The sequence below is a fragment of the Haliotis cracherodii genome, unplaced genomic scaffold (assembly GCF_022045235.1).
Source record: "Haliotis cracherodii isolate W230 unplaced genomic scaffold, xgHalCrac1.p SCAF_11, whole genome shotgun sequence".
Lineage (NCBI taxonomy): Eukaryota > Metazoa > Mollusca > Gastropoda > Lepetellida > Haliotidae > Haliotis > Haliotis cracherodii.
Window position 1 is genome coordinate 18455628 of NW_027266266.1, and position 26772 is coordinate 18482399.

General features: G+C 42.5%; 4 protein-coding genes across 4 annotated transcripts; 2 read left to right on the forward strand and 2 right to left on the reverse strand.

The window, feature by feature from the left end:
- The first annotated feature begins 262 nt into the window (after nt 1-262).
- LOC139454903 (neuronal acetylcholine receptor subunit beta-3-like) lies at nt 263-1478 on the forward strand. The gene is made up of 2 exons (XM_071236511.1): nt 263-686; nt 781-1478. The coding sequence occupies exons 1-2, from the start codon at nt 263-265 to the stop codon at nt 1476-1478; spliced, it is 1122 nt and encodes a 373-aa protein (XP_071092612.1).
- Nucleotides 1479-4314: 2836 nt separating this feature from the next.
- Nucleotides 4315-11505, reverse strand: LOC139455506 (uncharacterized). The gene is made up of 4 exons (XM_071237054.1): nt 11397-11505; nt 8804-8996; nt 5705-5793; nt 4315-4524 (listed from the first exon to the last, which is right to left on the reverse strand). Exons 1-4 carry the CDS (start codon nt 11452-11454, stop codon nt 4424-4426), a joined length of 441 nt encoding a protein of 146 aa, XP_071093155.1. The 5' UTR covers nt 11455-11505; the 3' UTR covers nt 4315-4423.
- A 5627-nt stretch (nt 11506-17132) lies between these two features.
- LOC139455507 (TP53-regulated inhibitor of apoptosis 1-like) lies at nt 17133-19608 on the reverse strand. Its single transcript, XM_071237055.1, has 2 exons — nt 19243-19608; nt 17133-18277 (listed from the first exon to the last, which is right to left on the reverse strand). Exons 1-2 carry the CDS (start codon nt 19384-19386, stop codon nt 18176-18178), a joined length of 246 nt encoding a protein of 81 aa, XP_071093156.1. The 5' UTR covers nt 19387-19608; the 3' UTR covers nt 17133-18175.
- A 276-nt stretch (nt 19609-19884) lies between these two features.
- LOC139455509 (glutamyl-tRNA(Gln) amidotransferase subunit C, mitochondrial-like) lies at nt 19885-26406 on the forward strand. Its single transcript, XM_071237057.1, has 5 exons — nt 19885-19999; nt 20328-20378; nt 20790-20959; nt 23565-23668; nt 26282-26406. Exons 1-5 carry the CDS (start codon nt 19922-19924, stop codon nt 26332-26334), a joined length of 456 nt encoding a protein of 151 aa, XP_071093158.1. The 5' UTR covers nt 19885-19921; the 3' UTR covers nt 26335-26406.
- Nucleotides 26407-26772: the final 366 nt, after the last annotated feature.

The following is a 26772-nucleotide window of genomic DNA, read 5'->3' on the forward strand; positions in this document are numbered from 1 at the left end:
TCTGCTAGAAAAAGAAGATCTATTGTCACTTACACTATAGTGTCACTGAGGAGCCTACGAGGAAAACAACGGAGACTCCAATGATTTGGCCGGATAGAGAAAGCTAGATTCTGGAGAAGACACACAAGACGACAAATTAAAGAGATTTTTTCAGGATCTTAGGGACATGAAAATGTGCACTGAAGATTCAATGAATCATTGAAGCCACTGTATACGTATTCTGTTACATTCGATCAAGACGTTTTGAAACCAGTGGCTTAAAATGGTGTCCATGGAAGTTCTGTGCCGATTCTGCTTGGGTGTGATTATATTTGTGACTGTGACTGTGACTGCTAATCCGACGTCAAAGGATGTTCAAAATGTCCTCAACTTTCTGCAGAATAAGGTTGACCGTCGTCTTCGGCCAGTTTCCAACCAGTCTAAACCTGTTGGTGTCAGCTTGACCTTCCACATCCTCACCATCACTGACTTCGATGAAGTCGACCAAAAGTTATCCTGCACGGGATGGATGGACATCTCGTGGACCGACGAGTTCATGACGTGGAACGAGACTGAATACAATGGCATCAGACAAGTGTATCCGCCCTCGGACTCGCACTGGCTTCCTTTCCTAGCTGTGGTCAATTCCTTCGAAGAGATGCGTCCTCTTGGACAGAACATTATCATCACCAAGGCGTTGTCTAACGGCACAATGCACTGGTACCCCCGCTGATTCCTTCATCACGGCCTGTACCGTCGACATCAGTAAATACCCTTATGACACCCAGACATGTGTGATAGAATTCTTTCCCTGGGGGAGATCATCTGAAGAAATTAGGATGATGGTAGGGGATGGTGTTCCTCTTTATAATTACCGTGAAAATGGAGAATGGGAACTGATAAAGGCATATATGCATCCGTGGACGAAGTTTACTGGTGCTGACTATATCTCCATGGTGTACGTCACCTTCATCATCCGACGGCGTCCAGCGTTCTTCATCCTGAACGTCATCCTACCCGTCCTCCTCTTGTCGCTCCTGAACGTCCTGGTGTTTCTCCTGCCGGCTGAGTCGGGGGAGAGGGTGTCCTATGCCGTCACGGTGCTGCTAGCGCTGGCAGTGTTCCTTAGCTTCATTAGCGAGACCATGCCCAAGACCGCGGAGTCAGTGTCCATGCTGTCCGTCTACTTGACCATCATGCTAATTGCCAGTGCGGCCAGTGTGGCTGGGTCGATCTGGACCCTCGTGTTCTACCACCGAGACCGGAAGAGACAGATTCCAAGATGGCTGACTCGCTTCATACGCAGACGACGACGGCAGACGGCCCCCACTTCTGGAGTGGACAGTCAACAAAGGGAAGATGACCTGTTTCCCGAAGGTAAACAGAACGAGACAACTTGGGTTGATGTATCCAGACATGTTGACAAAATCTTCTTCTCAATCTGTATGCTGGTGATTGTGCCCGCTACCGTTCTGCTCATGGTTATGATATTTCTATGAGGCACTGAATAATATCAAGTCCTGATTGAAGAGAGACTATGATTCACAGTTTGTTGCCCACTTTGAGCCTTGGCCTAGTCGTAATGATAAGCGCACGTAAGTCTTTCTTTTGGAAACGTGGGGGTGCACTTAAAATAGAAAATGGAAATAATTTAGAAAACATTTAAGTCCGTTTATTGTTATTTTATGTCCCAAATAAGTTTGATCAGGGTTACAATATTCAGGGCCTCAGCAAAGTTTTCGAAACGTTTCATGGTAGACTTGTGGAGGACATTTCCAAATTTCCATAACCTTTTCACTAACAGCTGGTATCATCACTATTTGATGATGATTTCATTAATACATGCTCATGATATTGTCGGAATCGTACAATGGAGATTTCTTACGATTATGGAAGGTATTTTGTCTCTTTTATTTGTACGTCAAAAGGCATTCACGTATGAATTACCTGTGTTCAGCAGATTCTATTTACCAAATATGAGTATGAGTATATGAGATTCTTTGCATGTTTATGATTTTTAATTTATTAGAGAAGTTATTGATATCTTATTATTGCAAGCAAATTTAGCTGTTGTCCTACACTAAATAAACGTTCATAAAATAGTTTTAGCCGTTGTCGTCATCTTTCGATCCTTCCCCAGAGTTGAAGCGTCATGTTCGTCATGTTCGTCACAATGACCACACAAAGGGACCGACCGTAAGAGGCGACTAACGGGATCGGAAGGTCAGGCCCGCTGACTTGGTTGATGCATGTCATCAATCCCAATTGCATGGATCGATTATTATGATATCAATCACTGGATTGTCTGGTCCAGACTCGATTATTTACAGACCGCCGTCATATAGCAGGAATATTGCTGAGTGCGGCGTAAAACAACCAACCAACCAACCAACCAACCAAGGGGCCGACCATGGGCCAATTTTTTAAATATTTAAGCTCATACATGTACCTTTAATTAAAATTAATTTCTGGTTTTCCATCTGTATCTAGTCTCCATATAAAATGTTCCCCGCTCCCTAATTTGTGTGCACGCCATCTCCTGATAACATTTCTTCCCGAGGCAAGTGGGTTAACTGACTTTAAAAGTCCAGTTTCCACACTTGCCGAACTAGGCTGGAATTCCTGGGCTCGATCGTAGCGCCACCAGTGGCTATTACGAGTTATGTCCCTTCTCTGCCTCTCCTATGGACCAATCAGATTCAACCTCTCGTATCACTTGCATTCATTACAGAACTGTTCATAATTTGAAAGTTGCTCTTATCATTTTAACTGAAACAGTGGCAAAACGTAGCTTTCATGTCCTACAGACTTCAACATGTCAGGCAAAGGCCTCCTGTTTCAGCTCTATCGGACATAATTCGGTCGTTTTCGGGGGTTGCTTTTTCCAGTTTGAACTGTATAACGATAAAAACAACCAGTAGCGTCCAACACCGAGACTACATTTCACACATTTCGAGAACACTTGATAGGTGTGTGGTGGGGACAAACTAGTGTCAAAAAGAAAGGCGTGTCAGAAATCTTTGATAGACGGTTCAAATCCCAGATTCGCCCTCTTTATATTTCACATTGGCAAATGTCTAAAACCTGTATCACATTTAAGCTGACGTCGTGATATAGCCCCGTGAAGATCAGGGGTAGAAAAGGTCTTCAGCAACCCATGCTTGCTGCAAAGAGCGACCATGCTTGTCGTAAGAGACGACTTACGGGTGGCCAGGCTTGCTGACTTGGTTGAGGCATGTCATCGTGTCCCAATTGCGTGGATCGATGCTCATGATGTCAATCACTGGATTGTCTGGTCCAGACTTGATTATTTACAGACCGCCGTTATGTAGCTTGAATATTGCTGATTGCGGCGTTAAACAACAAACAAAACAATACAAGAAAACCGTGAATTCCGTGATATAACTGACATACTATTCAAAGCGGCGTAAAACACAACTCACTCACCCATGAATACCATGAAACCCGTTGGAGGTCTATGAGTACTCGGTCATTCCATGCAAGGCTTTCTTTGTGTGGTCAGTAAACATAGATTCTTGACAGTTCTATGACAGTTACCCCTTCAAGTGAGATATTTCCTGTGTTTAATGTATAAGTATGGTATACAGTTACTTAGGTTCGTGGCAACTTTTATCCATCCTGGAAGCCCGGTGGTTCGAATCCCTGGCCGCGTCGTACCAAAAGACGGTAAAAAACGGTACGTGTTACCCTGTCTGAGGCTTGGCATTCAGGGGATGAAATAAGAACTGGTCCTCTCAGAGTCTGTATCCGTGTATCTCAGTATCACACAAACTCGCACGCACGCACGCACGCACGCACGCACGCACGCACGCACGCACGCACGCACGCACGCACAAGCGACTGAACTTAAAATGTTAGTGTACGATATGTGGCCTTGCTGATTGTGTGTCATTCATTTATACCGATGGCACGGCTCGTTGCTTGTAAGAGGCGACTAACGGGATCGGGTCAGGCTTGCTGACTTGGTTGATCAATGTCATCGTATCCAAATTGCATGGGACCCTTGAAGATCGGGATAGAATAGGTGTTCAGCAACCCATGCTTGCCGTAAAAGGTGACTATGCTTGTCGTAATAGGTGACTAACGGGATCGGATGGCCAGGCTGGCTGACTTGGTTGATGCATGCCATCGATCCCATTTGCGTGGATCGATGCTCATGATGTCATTCACTGGATTGTCTGGTGTAGACTCGATTATTTTTCAGACCACCGTCATATAGCTGGTATATTGCTGAGTGCGGCGTTAAACAACAACCAAACCAAACCAAATACAATGCACGTGCACTCCAAATCCAACTGATACCATTACAACATGAATGCTTCGCCTCTTTATATGTGCACTGGATTCGTAAAACCGCCAATATCAATACATCATGGAAGTTAATGCGAGCACACGTGGCCACGCCCATTAGTCACGTGACCGTCTAAGTACACTTAGTACACTTGCCGCTAGACAACACGCAATAATCGCGGCACGCGTCACACACATCCCTCGTGCTGCACTTGGCACATCCTGGGGCACATCCTGGAAACAGAGAAAACATAAGTTCAGAAGCTCACCCTTAGATGTGTTTGTTTGTTTTTGTGTTTGTTTGTTATCTAACTTCGCACTCATCAATATTCTGGCTATTTTACGGCGGCCTGTAATCCAGTGTTTGACATCATGAGCAAATACCTACGAAATGAGGATACGATGACATATATCAGCCAAGTCTCTGAGCCTGACGACCCGTGAATATTCGGGGTAGAATAGGTCATCAGCAACCCATGCTTGCCGTGAAAGGTGACTATGCTTGACGTAAAAGGTGACTAACGGGATCGGGTGGTCAGGCTCGCTGACTTGGTTGATGCATGTCATCGATCCCAATTGCGTGGATCGATGCTCATGATTTCAATCACTGGATTGTCTGGTCCAGACTCGATTATTTACAGACCGCCGTCATATAGCTGGAATATTGCTGAGTGCGGCGTTAAACAACAAAACAACCAACCAACTCTGAGCCTGACCACCCGATCCCGTTAGTCGCCCATTTCGACACGCATGGGGTGTAGAAGACCAAGACTAACCCGAGCCTTCACAGGTCAGATGTTCTGGTCTGAACACCAATGCTAATATACACCCTCATTCGAGCTAGTTTGGGGATATTTTTATGAGGTAAACATTGAATATATATAATGCTTGGCGGCGATCATTCATTCATTTTAGTCTTGTCAAAACACGTACACGTGAAAAAGGCCTGACTGAGGCACGAAACCAAACTACTAAGGCGAACATTGCCGACACTTTTAGTTGTGTAAAATTCGTTCTTTAGTAGTAATATGCTAATCCTAAATGTCTGATAGAGTGATGCTGCAGTGTGCAGCTGTATGTAATCACCCACCCTTTACAGATGGCGTGTTTGGCCGTCCAGTTGAAATTCACGGCATTTGGGTTGTGTGCGTGTGTCTGAGTTTGAGTAAGTGAGTATGTGTGCGTCTGTGAGTGTGTCTGTCTCGATGCGTCTGTGTCGGCGAATTGGTGCAAAATAGATCGATCCTGGAATAAATGTTTATTGGAACATGAACGACAAAAATCATTTATTCCAATTTATTCACATTCAGATACCATCTTGCTGGTTTAGTGAGTGAGTTAAGATTTAACGTCGCATCGGCATTATTTCAGCCATATAGCGACGAGTGGTGGTTTAGGCGGTTGTTTTCCTCACCTGAGCAGAGTAGCTCCCCTTCTTCTACGAGTCTGTACCAGCCATCTGGACACAGAGGGCCCTTGGTGCAGTAGTATTGAGGCTCGGTCCTGCCGGGAAGCAAAGGTCAATAACGCCATCCTCGATTATCCAGTGTATTATTATTATTATTATTATTATTATTATTATTATTATTATTATTATTAGACTCCCTCCGTGGTCTAGTGGATACAACATGTACCCAGTGAGCGGATTTGGATGTTAACCTGCGGCACGGTATCTCAGTGGGCCAGCACTATGAAGCCACACGCACACGCACACGCGCACACGCACACGCACACGCACGCACGCACCCACGTGAATGCACGTCCCTATAAATGTGTAATAATCTTAAACGTGACGTAAAATTCCATTTTACCTTATATACTCTTCAAAAAAAGAAACTTGACACTGACTTTCAAAATGTAATATAACGCGATTGTTTCAAAATAGGACACAGAAACCATAATTGAAACACTGTTTGAAGATCAATGTACACAATGTTCAAAACATTAATCATGTCACCTAGACAGACACACGTACACGATACAGTTAATGTCACAGGGGTACAGAAAATGTCAGTATCGGTTGTGCCCACCACGTGCATCAATCACCGCTTGACACCGACGACCCATAGATGAAATCAAGTTGTCAATAACACGCTGTTGGATGTGCTGTCATTCATGCTGAAGTGCATCAAGAAGCGCCGGAAGTGTTTGTGGCGGTGGATTCCTTCTGCGAACGCGTCGATCCAACTCGTCCCACAGATGCTCAATCGGGGACAAATCTGGTGACCGGGCTGGCCAAGGTAATGTTGTTGTGCTGTAAGAAGTCCTGACAAACACGTGCAATATGCGGTCGAGCGTTGTCCTGCTGGAACTGTCCGCCATGAACGTTGACGTGAGGAAGAACGTAAGGCTGTAGGATCAAGTCTCTGTAACGCACACCTGTCAATGCACCTGCCACATGCACGAGAGGCGTCCTACCACCGTGATGAATTCCGGCCCATACCATGACACTCCCGCCGCCAAATGGGACAACCTGCTGCACACAGTTGGGGGCGTAACGTTCACCCCGACGTCTGTAGACACGTGCGCGCCCATCAGCACGTGTGAGTAGGAAACGGGACTCGTCAGTAAACAGTACATTTCTCCACCTTGCACGTGCCCATCTAACCCTCTGTTGGCACCAAAGCAGACGGTCCGCCAGGTGACGTGGGGTCAATACATGACGTCGAACAGGTCTTCGTGCAAAAAGTCCAGCCTCCCTCAGTCAGTTGAGTACCGTTTGATCTGATATTCTGCGTACCCCAGGGATCTGTGTGGTTGTAGACGTGGCTGTGGTAGTGCGGTCTCGGAGGTGTCGCAGCCGGATGTATCGATCTTGTGCTTGGGTTGTCACCCTTGGTCTTCCTGACCTTGGTCTGTCGTCAACTCTGTCGGTGTTGTTGTATCGGGTCCACAGTGCGGAGATTGTCTGTCTGGATACGCCAAAGTGCCTGGCCACTTCTTGCTGAGTTGCTCCAGCTTGTAATCTCCCAATGGCGTTGTTCCGTTGAGCTGCAATCAGTCTTGGCATTCTGTCACCGCCACTACTGCCGTTAAAAGGACTGTATGAACAGCCGTTGATGTGGATTTTTATACCTATTCAGCAGGGTGGCCTGCATGCCTAAATGCAGGATCCTGTGCTGCACGTTTTTTACAGGCGGTTGCGTTTGGATGAAGCTGTAAAACTGATACCCAAACGCTACGTTTATGTGCTTTGCATGTGTTTTCGCGAATTATAGACACACCATCTTTCTTTTTTTGAAGAGTATATATCATTATATTAAGTATTGTTTTGCTCCCATTTCTGCAATACTCCAGTCAGATAACTGCAGGTAGACTACAGAAATAGGCAATCTCATTAAAATCAGATCTTAGTTTTCGCTACCGCTAAACATAGATCTGAGGACAACCCATTAGGGGTCACGTCAGAACAACCTTTTATCCAACCAATCACTTAGGGTCGCTTACCAGATCATGAAAGTGACGGACGGTATGTGTTTTCTAATCATGCAACCTCGAAAAATTTAACAGAGGGTATTCTGAACGACAGTTACGGGTTTTATGATTATATCCACACACTCTAGGCCATCTATAAGCCATTCGAGAATGTTCTTTTTATAGGTTTTAATTTTTTTAATCGACAATACGTCAAAATATATTTCGAAGCGTAGTCGCCAGTTTGAAACGTGTGTCGTAAAGCTCGAGGAAGCTGCCTTCTGATTGGCGAATGTCGTTTTCTTATCCGTCATTTCATTGGTCGGTCAAAGTTCGCGAAAGGTCGTTCTTACGTGATCCGTAATGGGATGTCCTCAGATCTTTGTTTAGCGATAGCGAGAACTAAGATCTGATTTTAATGAGATTGCAGAAATAGGCTTCATACATATGTCTCCACGTGGGAATTGAACTCGCTAGCCTACCCTGCCGCGCCATGTATACCTTACAGAACTTCCAAAACAAATTAGACCGCCTCCGTGGTCTAGTGGTAGAGCGTCCGCCCGGAGAGCGGAAGGTTCGGTGTTCGATCCCCGGCCGCGTCATACCAAAATACGTTAAAAGATGGTACTTGTTGTTACCCTGTCTTGCGCTCGGCATTAAGGGGTTAATGCAAGGACTGGTCGGCTCGGAGTCAGTATACTGTGGCTGAGTGGAATATTCATGTTAAACTGCGGTATGGTATCTCAGTGGGCTAGCACTATAAATCGGCATCAGTCCGGTCTAGTACAAGCAGCCAGCCACATTAAGGGGTTAATGCAAGGACTGGTCGGCCTGGAGACAGTATACTGTGTCTGAGTGGGGTATTCATGTTAAACTGCGGCATGGTATCTCAGTGGGCTAGCACTATAAATCGGCATCAGTCCGGACTAGTACAAGCAGCCACAAACACACACACACACACACACACACACACACACGTCGCTCTTTAAGTGTAATAATCTTGGACGCGACGTTAAACCCAATTTCACCTCACCTCCAAAACCAAATTTATTCACAGCTCAATTGATTCGATTCAGCTTAAGCCTCTGTGATTACTTACACGCTCTGCGAGACCAGAACCTGCACGCCCTTATAGTTCTGCATACCAAATGAGAAACCTGCAGAGTGGTTGAAGTGCTTGGGGTTAGAGATGCGCAGATATCCGTCTGCGCATTGGTTACAGCCTTGATTGCCGAATGTCTGGACCACGGAACACGGATGGATACAGTGATCTACTTCTTTCGGACATGGTGCTAAAAAAGAAGTTCGTTATCCCTGTTCACATAAAAAAGAACGACCAGGGCAACTGTAATTTTTGGTATCATCTTTGTTTGTTGTTTAAATCCAGCATTATTCCAGCTATATGACGACGGTCTGTAAATAATCGCGTCTGGACCAGATATTTTTGTTCTCTTTTTTTAATTTTTTTTTTCGTCTGGACCAGATAATCATGAGCATCCGTCTTCGCAACTGGGATACGATGACATGCATCAGGCAAGCCGGCACATCGGAGAGTGTGATCAGGGAGAGGTGAAAGTTGGTTCTGTGAGAAACTGGACCGTAGAGCCTTTCACGTAACAAAGTTTTCGAAATTTAAACTTATTTTATTTTAAAGAAGTACACGATAAACATTTTCATGAACCATTTGAAAGTTCAAAGGTTTTGTAGAAGAAGATAGATGCATTTGTGAAAACTGTATCCTTAACTCAATTGAACTGAGCGGCGGCCATTTTGATTTATTTTTTTAAAATGCAGAGTCTATCTTGGTCTGTGAAAATGAGTTGACATGAACAGTGGTGTAAAAAAAGGAGCTCAGTGAATTGGGGGACGGACGGACAATACCAAAGCTCAGATGGACTTTCTCAAAGAGGGTTAAAACTAATGTTAAAAGAAAGTGGGATTGTGGAACACCCAGTACACAACACATGTAAATATTACAGTCCCGGGGTAACGGGCTGGCAGACAGTGGGATGGTGGGACACCCAGTAGACAACACATGTAAATATTACAGTCTCGGGATAACGGGCTGGCAGACAGTGGGATAGTGGGACACCCAGTAGACAACACATGTAAATATTACAGTCTCAGGATAACAGGCTGGCAGACAGTGGGACACCCAGTAGACAACCCATGTAAATATTACAGTCTCGGGATAACGGGCTTGCAGAGAGTAGGATGGTGGGACACCCAGTAGACAACACTTGTAAATATTACAGTCTCGGGATAACGGGCTGGCAGACAGTGGGATGGTGGGACACCCAGTAGACAACACATGTAAATATTACAGTCTCGGGAAAACGGGCTGGTAGACAGTGGGATGGTGGGACACCCAGTAGACAACACATGTAAATATTACAGTCCCGGGGTAACGGGCTGGCAGACAGTGGGATGGTGGGACACCCAGTAGACAACACATGTAAATATTACAGTCTCGGGATAACGGGCTGGCAGACAGTGGGATGGTGGGACACCCAGTAGACAACACATGTAAATATTACAGTCTCGGGAAAACGGGCTGGCAGACAGTGGGATGGTGGGACACCCAGTAGACAACACATGTAAATATTACAGTCTCGGGATAACGGGCTGGCAGACAGTGGGATGGTGGGACACCCAGTAGACAACACATGTAAATATTACAGTCCCAGAATAACGGGCTGGCAGACAGTGGGAAGGCTGGACACCCAGTAGACAACACATGTAAATATTACAGTCCCGGGATAACGGGCTGGCAGACAGTGGGACACCCAGTAGACAACACATGTAAATATTACAGTCCCGGGATAACGGGCTGGCAGACAGTGGGATGGTGGGACACCCAGTAGACAACACATGTAAATATTACAGTCCCAGAATAACGGGCTGGCAGACAGTGGGAAGGCTGGACACCCAGTAGACAACACATGTAAATATTACAGTCCCGGGATAACGGGCTGGCAGACAGTGGGACACCCAGTAGACAACACATGTAAATATTACAGTCCCAGGATAACGGGCTGGCAGACAGTGGGACACCCAGTAGACAACCCATGTAAATATTACAGTCCCAGGATAACGGGCTGGCAGACAGTGGGACACCCAGTAGACAACACATGTAAATATTACAGTCCCTTGATAACGGGCTGGCAGACAGTGGGACACACAGTAGACAACCCATGTAAATATTACAGTCCCAGGATAACGGGCTGGCAGACAGTGGGACACCCAGTAGACAACACATGTAAATATTACAGTCCCTTGATAACGGGCTGGCAGACAGTGGGACACACAGTAGACAACGCATGTAAATATTACAGTCCCTTGATAACGGGCTGGCAGACAGTGGGACACCCAGTGGACAACACATGTAAATATTACAGTCCCAGGATAACGGGCTGGCAGACAGTGGGACACCCAGTAGACAACACATGTAAATATTACAGTCCCGGGATAACGGGCTGGCAGACAGTGGAACACCCAGTAGACAACACATGTAAATATTACAGTCTCGGGGTACCCAGTACACCCAGTAGACACCAGGAGTATGTGATCATTGCTGAAACGTGACTCTGGGATCCATGCTTTACACAGTGGGGATACCAAGAATCATGTTTGATTTATGAAAAGTAACATGTAAGTCAAACGAAACGAGAAAATATTCGCGTTTATCTTACCTTTTTGTCCATGAATACTAACTGCACAGCCAACAATAAAGACAAAAGTAAAAATCATTACTGACTTTCAGGAACAATCAGGTGAAGACCTCGATCGAGTTCCGAGGAGGGTCTAGAAGAGGGGTCATACAGCCAGTAAATATATATTTCCAACTGTCTACTTACTTATGTTCGCTGGTGTGGAAAATCTGCATAACGTGAAATCATTTTCTTTTCACATAGCCAATTTTGATATATTTCGAGGAGGTCGTGAGGGACATAAGACTTTTGTTTATTGTTGACACCGAATTCAGAAATAGTCCAGTTATAAGATTGCAACCTTGAATTTATAGGTTCTGAACCAGACATACCAGTGATTGATTTGTTTGGTTGTTGTTTAACGCCGCACTCAGCAATATTCCAGCTATATGACGGCGGTCTATAAATAATCGAGTCTGGACCAGAAAACCCAGTGATTGACATCATGAGCATCGATCCACGCAATTGGGATCGATTACACGCAGTAACCAAGTCAGCGAGCCTAACCATCCGATCCCGTTAGTCGCCTCTTTCGACAAGGTTAGTTGCCTTTTACGGCAAGCATGGGTTGCTGAGGACCTATTCTACCCCGGATCTTCGGTCTAGCCCTCTCTATATTCCTTCAAAATATTATCTACACCCAAATGTCCATAAGTTTAATTCTACCCCGGATCTTCACGGTCTACCGGTGATTGATATTATGAACAACATGCCACGCAATCACCGCACCTATCCAGTTGATCCGTCACGTCGCCTGCAATGACCAGCATAGGTTGCTGGGGACAAATTCTACCCCAGGAATCCCAACAGGGTACTAAACATAAGATATTAAGACCGTAATATTCAGTCCGATGGTGTAGCTTTCTTCTTTCGAGTATGACGGGAACCCGTGACGAAACATGTTAGAATTGGTCTTCAGCAACCCATGTTTGTCGAAAAATGCGACTAAAGAGGTCGGGTTTTCAGTCGCTGACTTGTAGATGCATGTCATCGTATCCCAAATGCGCAGATCGATGTCATGATGTCAATCACTGGATTGTCTTGTCCAGACTCGATTATTTATATAGCTGAGGTATGAAAGAGTGCGGCGTAAAACAACAACGAATTAAGCACAAACATTTGTCGGTGGATTTGTTAATTACATGTAATTAAGTAGACCTTCGTTTTCTTGTATGATTCACAGCCAATCGGACCCAGAACCTCGGCACGACTCTCTGTCCAGTACCCTACAATCAAACGATGAACACACAAAAGAGGAGATACGGTAATCGAGTGTGGTTTTTTGCCGCTTTTAGCAATATTCCAGCAATATCACAGCGAGGGACCCCAGAAATGGGCTTCACACATTGTACCCATGTCGGGAATCGAACCCGGGTCTTCGGCGTGACGAGCGAACGCTTTAACCACTAGGCTACCCGACCGCCCGTGTGTGTGGCAACTTGTGCTAGTCCGGAATCATACCAGCTTTATAGAGCTCGCCCACAGCGATACCATGCCACAGATGCCCCAGGCACAGTATACCGACTCCGAGCCAACCAGTCCTTGTTTTAGCCCCTTAGTTTCGAGCACAAGGCATTTCAACAATAAGTACCATCTTTTGACGTCTTTTGGTATGAGTTGATCGAAATAATGCATAGCTACACAAGTCTGTAGGCTATGGCTAAACCGTATACTCGGCCCACACATCTAGAGCCTCAAGGTGCGTTTGGTATGGCGAGATAAGACACTTGGTTTGCACTGGATTGTAGTGGTATTTCAGTGATAACGTGTTGCTTACATGGAGTCGAAACATATTGTCTTGCTATTATTAACCTGGCAGTAATATTCCCAATATATGGCAGGCCTATAAATATGCCATTCTGGGCTGGACAATCAAGTGATTTCTATATTTAAGAACAAGGTCGGAAGGTGGACAGGCTTCCAACTGAAGGGGGACATGGGTGGCCCAGTCGTCTAAGGCGCCGCGATTCGCTCTGTAGAGTTGCGTCCATTGGACACGCCAGAAACCTATGATTGTGGGTTCGAATCCCGGTTCGCCCCGATTATGTTTCTAGGTTTGTCAGCACCATACCCGTACTCGTGGGTTTCACCGAAGTGGTAAATGTCTGAGACCTGCATCACTTGGGGCTTTCCTCCAGCATTAAGCTGACACGCCTTGATATAACTGGAATACTGTTAAAAGCAGTACTCAAACCATAACACAAAAATTGTTATGAAAATAGCTTTTTAATCATCCAGTGAAGTCAGCAATCACACAAGCATATAAACAAATAACATCTTGAATATATGAATATCTACACTGCAAATGTTAAGGTTATGAACACACAGAACAGCTTATTGTAAAAACATTCTGACAATGAAAACATAAATTGTCATCAAGGTACATTTTCAATAAATAGATACTTATCTTGACTAACACAATTCTAGAAAAGATGTTGTTGGTCCTGATTCTATAGACATTGCTATTCTTCGTATTAACTACTGATCAAATGACGAGAAGAATCAGAATCAGAATTAATGTTTATATCAAACAATATTCCAACTTTAATTGATGTGTCAATATGTGACATACTAATTTCAAAGATCCTGAAAACACACTCAAAGCAAAATATACTTATTTTTTCATCAAATTACTAATAATAAGTCAGTTATAATACATCAGATTCCTTATTAACCAGGTCTTTTGGTCAGTAGGTACTCAAATTTTATTCTCAGCTCCCTGGGAAGTATACAATTCAAGCTGCGTAATGAGGCGATAGATGCTTTCAAGTCATTTAACGATCTCATCGCATTATCATCTCATTTAGTATTTTCAAAGTACAACTCACAAACCCCTCTCAGTGTCCAAAAAGATTACACTGTACTGGCGTTTATTTGAGATAAAGATAAAATCAATTTGACTTGTTTGCTTGTTTGTTGGTTAATGCAGCACTCAGCAATTCCAGCCATATGACTGTGACCTGACTATAATTGAATCTAGACCAGACAATCCAGTGATTGATATTATGAGCAACAATCCATGCCATCAGGGAATGATCACTTGACACCTTTAATCATCTCTACAGTTGCTGCCAAAGGTGGGGACAATTCTAACTCAGAATCCCCATGGGCAATTTGCCTTCTGAAAAAAATTAAGGAACATGAAACTAAAATTTAAAGAAATTCAATTTCTACCAAGCTCGTTACACCAATTATGAGAAATGTCTGGGGATTTTCATTCTCCTAACAAAGTAACATCAGTTTGAAAATGAGAGAAAATTTGAGGAGTGACTTTTTTCAAAACTGCAATACCATTAAAAAACAGCATCAAGCTGACATGCATTTGTTGTGTTCACATTAATAATAACGATTGATCGTCAATCCATTGTCTACATCATCAATACGACTCCTCTCATAATAGATACATCATTTTAGTTTTGAAGAAATGGAGGTGTTTACAGTCAATGACAAACCTCTTGAGCGATCAGACAAATAGTTCATGTACCAACCAGGGGGTGGCAAGTCAATGGATGATTCTGTGACTTGAACAATCTTCGTCATGTTAAATTTGTTGTTTGTATCACATGGAGAAGAGTAGATGCTAACATCAGCAGAAGGTCAACTTCGAATTTGAGACAGTTTTTTCAATAACATATCTTGAAAAGAAAAGAAAAACTTTAAATTCTTTCGTATAAACTGACCTTTCGTTCACTCATGTATATAGAACCACACAAAATTGGCTTGGCTTTGACCAATGTAATTTTCTCACTACTTTGACTGAAATTATTCAACTTTCACATTTCTTATCTGCTGCACATTCTGTGAGTGAGAGTGAATTTGGTTTAGTGCCATTTAAAAAAGTATTCCAGTTATATCACGGCGTGTCAGCTTAATGTGGGAGGAAAGCCCAAAGTGATGCAGGTCTCAGACGTTTACCACTTCGGTGAAACCCATGAGCACGGGTATGGTGCTGACAAACCTAGAAACATAATCAGGGCGAATCGGGGTTCGAACCCACAATCATAGGTTTCTGGCGTGCCCAGGGGACGCAACTCTGCTCAGCGACTCGCTGCGCCTTAGACGACTGGGCCACCAGTGACCCCTGCACATTCTGTGAGTCAGGGTTAACACTGCTTGGAACATTGTTTCATCTGCAGGAGAGAAGCAAGTATTAGAGACGATTACCCGTGACAATACCCAAGAATAGTGCTGACAGATCAAGTAACATAATCTAGACAAATATATGTTTCTCATGATCATGAGTGAGTAAGTGAGTTGGGTTTAACGCCGCTTTTAACAGTATTCCAGTTATATCACGGCGTGTCAGCTTAATGTGGGAGGAAAGCCCCAAGTGATGCAGGTCTTAGACGTTTACCACTTCGGTGAAACCCACGAGCATGGGTATGGTGCTGACAAACCTAGAAACATAATCGAGGCGAACCAGCATTCGAACCCACAATCATAGGTTTCTGGCGTGCCCAAGGGACGCAATCGCGGCGCCTTAGACGACTGGGCCACCCGTGCCCCCTCTCATGATCATGAAACTCATGATCAGCAGATCCTGCACTGCAATGGGACGCAACTATGCACGGTAAATGTTGTCGTCTTAACCTGTACAGCAACTAGACACTAGAAACAAACACTAGACTGTGTGGAATTTAATTCTTCTTAAGCCCAGTGTAGGAGCCCAAAGTCACCAACGATTAGAACTTTGTTATATACTAGCACAAAGTAAGATAACAGTTATAGCTTGTGGTTTCTGGAGTAAGTGAATTAGGTTAAAAGTTTCACAATGCCATGGGCCCCTTAGAATATGAGTGAATGAGTGAGCTGAATTTAACACTGCTTTGAACAATATTCCAGTTATATTCAGGTGTGTAAGCATATTGTGGGAGGAAAACACAAAGTGATGCACGTCTCATTTACCACTTTGGTGAAACCCACCAGCATGAGTACGGTGCTGGGAAACTTGAAGCTAAATCAGGGCGCACCAAGATTCAAACCTACAATCATAGGAACGCAACTCTCACATTGGAATTGTGTCACCTTAGACGACTGGGCAACATTTCACTCTCTCGCTCACTCTCACACTCACAACTACACACACGCAACCCTTCTGAGAATATGGAGCACTGTAAGTAGTTATTCTACATGATAGTGAGTTGGGTTTAATGCCACTTTGAACATTCATTTCTTTAATTTCATGTCACTGTGATGTTGCAGGAAAGCCCAAAGTGATGCAGAAGCTTAGCACTTTCCTGAAACCCACGGGCACAGGTATGGTGCAATCTCATTCAAATCAGATCTTAGTTCTCACTACCGCTAAACAAAGATCTGAGGACATCCCATTACGGGTCACGTCAGACCGAACTTTGACCGACGGATGGAATGACAATCAGAAGGCAGCTTTCTCGTGCTTTACGGCACAAATTTCAAATTGGCGACTACACTTCGAAAAATATTTCGACAAATTCTCAATTACAAATTTGAAACCTGAACGAAAAAAACATTCTGGAATGGCTGATAGATGGTCTAGATTGTAAGGATTCAGTCGTTAAACCCGTAACTATCGTTCGAAATACCCCGTGTTAAAATATTTCAAGGTTGCATGATTAGAAAACACATTCCGACTGTCACTTTCATAATCTGGTAAGCGACGCACTGATTGGTCAGATGAAAGGTCGTTCTGACGTGACCCCTAATGGGATGTCTTCAGATGTTTGTTCAGGGGTAGCGAGAACTAAGGTCTGATTTTAATGAGATTGAGGTATGGTGTGATACCAACCCACCATCATTGGATCATGGCAAGCCTCAGTAATGAAGCTCAGTGATGAAGTTCTGCTCAGCAAATTGTGGTGCCAAAGATGACTGTCCACTTGACTTCCATAAAGAAGCCTAGATCCGAGAATATGATGATGTCTTGTAGGGCTGGGACGGGTAACTCGGGTCGGGGGCTTCCTGAGTAGGACCCGGATACCCACTGGGCTACCAGGACCCATGGTTAGGCATGTGATATATTGTTTAATGGTAAAAATTATCTAGAACTTCCACAATTACACTAGAAGTGACTAATGTCCGAATGTCTTTCTGACTTATAGTCTATGCACCCATTCCTTCTGACTTCACATGTTTGAATAGAGATAAAACCTCAGTCAGCTTCAATGTATGCATTGTTTTCTATGAGTATCTAAATACATTTTGCCAGGGCTACAGTCAAACTATTCCCAAACGGACATTTGTACCTATCTCTTGAGACCTACAGCGGGTACCCGGGTAGGGTAGGGTAATAGTTTCGTGGGTACCCAGGTAGTAAATTTGGACTCGTCCCAGCCCTAATGTCTTGCATAAAAAGTCCGATTCAATATCTACAAACATATATCAACTGACACAATTGACATGGAGACTATACATTCAAATATATGAGATACCAAAAGGAAAAAAATATATGTCATCAGAGGCTCTAAAACACTGGATGACTACATGGTACTTGTCCTAACAGTTACCCACACATTTGACTGTGGAAAATGGTAATTTGTGACAAATAAAAAAAAAGATTTAAAAAACCAACAGAACTGATTCTGCTCTCGAGACAATAAAATATTGTCATTATCATATTCATTGTTTCCTTTGAATCAACAAAAGAAAACATATTTTCTAGTTCTAACGACACTTAATCCACTGAAGCTTGGAAGATTGAATGGTGTAATTATTCAATGTGCTAAGTAGAATCTTTTTCAAAGTCATTTTCAACACATGATGTGTTGTGACGTGGCGCACGCTTGTCAACCTCTGGGCTTTTTCACTGGAGGCTGCTTCTCCTTCTCGGTTCCAAGAACAGCAGCGTCTATCTGCCACAAGTCAATATTCTTGGCCTTGATAGCATTCTGGTGAATAAAGCAGAAAATAACATAAAGAAATTATAACACATCTTACACAGATTTACGGATGTTTTTTGTTCTACCCTAAAATAATCAAACTCATGTGTGAGAAAAGTTTTGTTCGATGGCATCACTTCCAATACAAAGCCTCGGTAGCAAACGGATTCAGTCATAACAAAATGGAAATATATGACACTGGATTATCCATGCAGTCAACTGTAACAGTACATGCCCTTTTACCAGCGGTGTTTACCTAGTCTATACAAACAGGGAGTCATCATAAGTGTACTTAGTACTTGTCATGAAAACATGAACAATTACAGTTAACACACTAACTGTTCAAAGTGAATTTTAGTATGCACCACACAGGTGAGGTGAGGTAAAAAGGGGTTTAACGTCGCGTCCAAGATTATTGCACTTATATAGAGACGTGCATGCACGTGTGTGTGTGGCTGCTTGTACTACTCTGGTACTGAGATACCATATCGCAGTTTAACATGAATAACCCACTCAGACACAGTATACTGACTCCGAGCCGACCAGTCCTTGTTTTAGCCCCTTAATGCCGAGTGACAGACAGGGTAACAACAAGTACCATCTTTTAACGTCTTCTGGTATGACGAGGCTGGGGATCGAACCCCGAACCTTCTGCTCTCTGGGCGAACACTCTACCACTAGACCACAGAGGTTGTTGTACCACACAGTGGCAACCCACTTTTCCAGGCTTCATCAGAGGACAGACGAGCCTGATGCACGACATTAATGTTGGTGAATATAAACTGACATGGTGACACCTGTGACCCCTTCTTTGTCCAACAACTAACCAGGAGAAATGAGATTGTGATCAGCTGGTGAGGCAAGCTGTCTCAACTGCTGGACCCCATCAAGGCTCTCGGCTAATCCCACTTACTTTTCTACCTAATCAAGTGATTAAGGATTTACATTAAAGAACACAGTTTTGTAACTGTTACCTTCACACAATTCTGATAAACACGAAAGAGAGGAGCACACTCGTCCTCCTTTTGTCCTCTTAAGAATTTGTCTGCAAACCACTTATTAAAACAGTCATCGTATGCTTTCTTCAAGTCCTGACACTCTTGCCCGACGCTGTTCATTTTCACGTTTCATCAGTCGCCACACGTTTTGACCCGACAGTGCGAGTGGGAAGTGACGTCAGGACAGAATTGGATTTCCCCTTTCTATTTTTATACATAGACGCCACGGGCGTTAATCCTTTGATCGCCGTTGGTTAAAATGCCCTCACATAGCTTCGACTGCATAAGTCAAATAAGCAGTTTTCCAATTTGAAGTTGACGCTTCTTTGAAATAGCTTCTATTTAACTTTTCAGCAATGTGAATTCCGGAAGTACTAACGAACAACACCTATGCTATATTATCATACAACTTCCTGCAAATAGTTCGCCATACCCTTTAATGGATTCGTGATAATGTCTCAATTAATTAGGTCGGTTACAAATGTCACAGATTGTTCAACTGTATTTAAATAATATAAGTTACTTCAACCTCTCTTCATTCCTCTGGGCATTATGGAATCCTGAATTTATCCGAATTGTATAAATGCGCATTTTAGTATGCAGAGTTGTCTGCTCTTGACGAGTTTGGAAAAACTTGGCGAATATTACATTAACGATGATACGAAGCTCTGCTCTTTTGTGTCAGCGTTGCTTACGTCTCTCAAAGCAAACAAAACGTCGCTTTGCGTCGAAGGTAATTTTACATTGTTTCTCTACATGTAGACATAATATGCAATAACTCAACTTTTTTTTCTGTCAGGCACCACAATGAAGTCTATTCAGATCACAGCACATTGTGACCAGAAATTGTAGACCATGCTATTAATACTTTTTCAGGAACACGAAACGGGTACAACCAACTTAAAGTGTTGCTCATAGTATTAGACATGTGTTTGATTTTTCTTTCGTTAGAAGGCTTTTAAAAGTTTGATAGTAATACTCGGGAAAAGTGCAGACGAAGAATATTTCATTGAATAACAATAAAATATTATTATCACTCTACGTATTTATATCGTTTTTAGGTTCCCGAAAATCCAACATGGATTAAAATAGATCCAAAGAAGTTGCCTGAGGTGAGTATATGTACAAGAATGTATAAAAATATACCAGACAAGCAATCCTTTGAGGTTAAAATAAAAAAATTGCATTTTGTATCTAGGATGTCAGATAATTCATTTGACCAAGGTAAAAAAAAAATAAGGTGCCGTTTTCGCCAGGCTATAGTAGCCGTTTTCGCTTGAGGCGAGGAGACGTTTATGTCAATCGGTGCCATTTTCACCCGATGACGTTTTGCTGAGGTGCCGTTTGAGTTACAACCCATAAACATGCTGTTTTTTCAACTTCTTCAAGATTTTATTGGACCAGATCAGATTACACATTAGATGTATAGGTGGAATGCCCCCAAAAGAGGTTCAACTCATTTACTTTTCATGATCTGATGTAGGCATAATATCCAGGTTGACCTGGTTTATCTGTTACTGCAGGTTCCTGAGATCAGCAAGGAATTGGTGGAGCAGTTGGAGAGACTGTCACTGGTTGAGTTCAGTAATGAGGAGGGTATCGCATGTCTCTCCGCTGCCATCCGATCTGCCAACACTCTCTACATGGTCAACACAGAAGGCGTGGAGCCTCTGGATACAGTGCTGGAAAACAGGTACATTGCTAGTGGCCTACTACTGTATATCATCTTCCCGAGGCAAGAGAGTTAACTGACTTTAAAAGTCCAGTTTCCACCCTTACCGAACTAGGCTGGAATTCCTGGGCTTGATCGTAGCGCCACCAGTGGCTATTACGAGTTGTGTCCCTTCTCTGCCTCTCCTATGGACCAATCAAATTCCACCTCTCGTATCACTTGCATTTGTTTCAAACAAAATGGCGGCGCCCAGTCAAGATGATCTGATCGATAATCTAGATCAATATTGTGATAAAACGGGTCTTATGTCCCGAAGTGCATCAAATCACGTGACCACCTTGATTAAAAGCTTGAAAAGATTTGGAAAATATCTGTTGACAATGAGGTGGCGGTGCACATGCTGTGCAAATCCCACAATCAACCGAAATCTGCATGACAGTTTACGAACCGGATTTCAATTTCAGTGCCATTATTGATTAGACTATGCATAGACTTGTTAGTCCAGCCAAAATCTCCATAATTCCAGCCTAGTTCGGAAAGGGTGGAAACTGAACTTTTATAGTCAGTTAACTCTCTTGCCTCGGGAAGATGACTTTATTTTGGAAGCCACTGTATCAGATTGTCAATAGCATCTTGATAATAATGATACCATGTATAGAATCCATATCATTTTCTGTCAAGTTTATCCTACACTGCTGACCCATGAAGATTCCTGGGTAGAATAGGTCTTCAGCAACCCAATAGGCAACTATGCTTGTCGTAAAAGGCGACTAACGGGATTGGGTGGTCAGGCTTGCTGACTTGGTTGATGGATGTCATCGATTCAAATTGCGTGGATCGATGTTCATGATGTTAATCACTGGATTGTCTGGTCCAGACTCGATTATTTACAGACTGCAGTCATATAGCTGGAATATTGCCGAGTGCAGCGTAAAACAACAAACCAAACCAAACCATAACATTACACTGCCTAGAATAACACCTACTTACAATATGTTTCTGTAGAGACCTGTGAAGATCCAGGGTAAAATAGGTCTTCAGCAACAAAGCTTGCCGTAAAAGGTGACTTTGCTTGATGTAAAAGGCGACTAACGGGATCGGGTGGTCAGGCTCGCTGACTTGGTTGATGCATGTCATCGATTCCAATTGCATGGATCGATGTTCATGATGTAAATCACTGGATTGTCTGGTCCAGACTCGATTATTTTACAGACCACTGTCATATGGCGGGAATATTGCTGTGTGCGGTGTTAAACAACAAACGTTAAACAACAAACAAACTAATGTTTCTGTAGATATTATTATTAGATGAGCAGATTTTGAGCTTATGTCAGTACCTGATTGGTAGGGTCACACAAATCTGTTTTTAATTTTGTATGTCATGTAAACGAACTGTATCTAAATTTTATGCTGAGATAAGATGTGTAGTAGGGCTATTCATTATCATCAAAGTCACGATACCATACATCCCAGCACATTGATTTCCAATACGATATGTTGACTAGGGATGTGACAACTCAACCAAGGTTAGGTACATTGCGATAATCTGTGACATGATACGAGTATCGCATTGGTAGGTCATGTATCGATAGAAAATGATACCAGGATTTATAAAAGTTAATGTAAAATTGCATGACAATTGATGGTGAAATACTTTTTTTCTACTGGTATGCCCAAGGTCTCGAGCCACTCTTTCATTAATTAACTTAAATCTATTAATTATGTAGAGCCATTGGCATGAATTAAGGCATGGATACCATGCAATATGAATATGCACTTAGTGTTATTATTACAAAATGTGTTTTGGTTACATTTCTTTTCATTCTATTTGATGATGGAATATGTCTCCTAACATTAGTGGGGGCACAGGTTGCCCAGTTGTCTATGGCGCCGCGATTCGCTGTGTAGAGTTGCATCCCCTGGGCACGCCAGGAACATATGATTGTGGATTCAAATCCGGGTTCGCCCTGATTATGTTTCTAGGTTTGTCAGCACCATACCCATGCTTGTGGGTTTCACCGAAGTGGTATACGTCTGAGACCTGCATCACTTCGGGTTTTCCTCCCACATTAAGCTGACACGCTGCGATATAACAGGAATATTGTTTAAAACAGTGCTAAACCAAATTCACTCTCACTCACAGAATGTGCAGCAGATAAGAAATGTGAAAGTTGAATAATTTCAGTCAAAGTAGTGAGAAAATTACATTGGTCAAAGCCAAGCCAATTTTGTGTGGTTCTATATACATGAGTGAACGAAAGGTCAGTTTATACGAGCGTTAAACCCATCTCACTCACTCACTTACACACTTCTAACATTAGTGTAGAAATGCATCAAATCATACTACAACGTTACTCTCTTGATATGTATCATGTTGTCACGGTGTATCGTTGCAGTCCTAAATGTAACAAAATATTACTTAGTTGGTTGCGATGCAAAATGTATCACAATACTCAAGTTTGACAGTAGGCAATCAACAAGCCCTGCGCTTCAATATTAGTTGGCCATGTGGGATTTGAATCTGTGTCTATAATATATCATGTCTATGAAACAACAACAATTTGTAGTGAACGCATGTGGAGAAGAAGCATGTATGAATTAAAAGAAATGACAATTTGGTTGCCAGGGAATTGTATCTACGAAATGATGACATCACCGATGGCAACTGCCGCGATGACATCCTCTCAAATGCTGTCAAAACAGAAGAAGAGTACTTTGTTGCGCCACCAGGTATGTTGGAAAGGACAGTAATTAAATGTCATTTACTGCAGGCAAGGATGCCCTACCATTATGATGCTGTAGATACAATCTCATTAAAATCAGATCTTAGTTTTCGCCGAGAACATCCCATAATGGGTCACGTTAAGAACAAGGTCGGGAGGTGGACAGGCTTTCAACTGATGGACTGGGTCCATTCCACAAAGCCATCTTAGGGCTATACCCCTATATATACGATCGTCGTAAGTTGATGTTAAAGTATAGAAGTTACGATCACCTTAGCACTAAGATCATATAGTGGAACGGGCCCTGGTCATTTATTATGCAATATCATTAAAATCAGATCTTAGTTTTCGCTAACATGGCTAAACAAAGATCTGAGGTCATCCCATCATGGGTCACGTCAGAACGACCTTTCGCGAACTTTGACTGACCAATTAAATGACTGACAAGAAATCGACATTAGCCAATCAGAGGGCAGCTGTCTCGAGCTTTACGACACAAGTTTCATACTGGCCACTACGCTTCGAAACATATTTTGACTTATTCTCGATTAAAAAAATTAAAACTGATAAAAAGAACATTTTGGAATGGCTTATAGATGGCCTAGATTGTATGGATATAAAAAAAAAATAATAACTGTCTTTCGGAATACCCCTGTTAAATTTTTCGAGGTTGCATGATCAGAAAACACATTCCGTCCGTCACTTTCATGATCTGGTAAGGGACACTCTGATTGGTTGGATGAAAGGTCGTTCTGACATGACCCGTAATGGGATGTCCTCAGATCTTTGTTTAGCAATAGCGAGAACTCAGATCTGATTTTAATGAGATTGCTGTAGATATGGCATCCTAACACAGGTCAGAGTACCGCCAAATGAAGAGACGTGTTGATACAACTGAATTTTACAAAACACTCTTTCAGTCTCTGTTCATCCGGTTTTCTGTATAAAATGAATCGCTGCACATGCTTTAAATACTTTTTTTTTTCTCAAGACATGTTTTTTGGCAAGGTATATGCAGCAAAATTAGTATTTGTTATTGCCGGTAGTATGCAAAAGAATAAATATTTTTTCACCGTATTTATCAGCAAAATCATACTTTAACATAGAATTTATCCCTCTGTCAATATTCAGGATGGAATAAATTTGTAAGCCAAGAATGACCCCCAAATTATGTTGCTCTTGGATAGGGTTTAACATGTCCACGGAATAAAAATTCAACAGTCCAGTTGACAGTTAAACAGTTACACTCATAATATTGCAACCATTTCTGTAAACTAATGGTTTGGTGTATTTCTATTGGGAAGACATGGGTGGCTAAACATTGTGGGATTGTCTAATTTGTTGTGCGGATTTGAGTACCTGTACTTTTCATTATGGGTTCGAAAACCAGATTCTCCCTGAAAATAATTCTTGGTTTGTCAGCACCACTAACATGCACACAAGTTCACCAAAGTGATCAACATCTGAAAGCTATGTCACTTTTGTCCCACAGTTAGCTCACATGCTGTGATAACAACTGAGGATGAGATACTGTTCAAATATCACCGATAAACCCAATTCATTCGCTCTCATCGTCTATCAACTGTCCAGTTGTATTTCAAACAATTATGTATTTTCTTTATCTTTGAAACCACAAGTCTGTCAGTGTGGTACCAGGAATCATGTACCGTATTCAACATAATAAGCACCCAGGGCGCTCTCAACATTAGAAATAAGGGGCTTTTATTAGAATATTATTTTGGTGGAAAAAAAAACAGAGTTGAAAGATCGTAAATTTCGTGGTATATGCAGACAACCTGAAATGTTTACATACGACGGATATATTTTTCCAGAATTAAATTGCCCATAATTAAGGATACATGTAACACATGAATGCGTATTATACACAACAAATAAATAAGTCTTGTGTATATTGATCAATTGGAAGGGGTGCTGATTGGGATTGTTCACTTGCCAATATATTAGCAAATATCGCCATGGGCGCTTATTAGAGTTGGGTGCTTATTACGTCGAATACGGTATGTGCTTAAAATAGAAAATGCATGTTTTACATTACAGAACTATTTATTCATATCTCAGTGGCGACTAACAGGATCGGGTGGTCAGGCTTGCTGACTTGGTTGATGCATGTCATTGTGTCCCAATTGTGTGGATCAATGCTCATGTCAATCACTTGTGTGCCCAGACTCGATTATTTACAGACCGTCATAATTACAGCTGGAATATTGCTCAGTGCATCGTGAAACAACAAACCTGGAACAGTGTCTCAGGTTCATCATAGCTCGACAGCTAAATGTGGGAAGAAAGCCCAAAGTGATGCAGGTCTCAGATGTTTACCACTCTGGTGAACCTACAGGAGTGGGTTTTTACCACTCTGGTGAACCTACAGGAGTGGGTTAGTTCTGACACATCTGGTATCATGAACAGGGAGCTTTATGGGATTAGAACTGATAGCCATTGAATTCCAGCATGCTTAAGGTATGCAACTCTCGATAATTATAGAACACTGCAAACAAAGCCGTGACACAGCTTGAATAAAGACGATTGACAAAGACAACATCCACTCACTGGAAGCCAAAATGAGTAATGTTATATTATATAAAAATATGTTTACTTTCAGGTAATATTCCTCTGGAATCCAAGGACGAAGATTACAAGAAGTTTCTTTCTTGACACAAAGTTGATGTCATTCCTCTGTAAGCTTGTGTTGTGTGCTAAAGACAAAGTCAGTCGTCCTCTATGAACTGTGTCGTGAAGAATAGCAATAAATAAAACTTGTCCAGTTCTGGTTTTTGTTTGCATGTAAACAAACCTTGGGATCAGTACCCCGACTACAAAACACCCCACCTCATCTTGTGGTCCCTAAGCCAAAAAAATGAAAATCACTATTTGCATGATTTGTGTCCCATCTTTATGAAATACAGTATGTAAGAATAGAATGTTTCATGTAAGCTCCGTTTCATCACCAACAGAAAAAAAAATCTTTAATCGGGTAATTTGAAACCTCATGACTTGTACCATGTAAGTAGTGAGCATGTCTACCCCAATAAGGGCAACAGCAGTGACCACTGCCAGTCATCCTGGGTTAGACATGGCCGTCTACAGACAAGC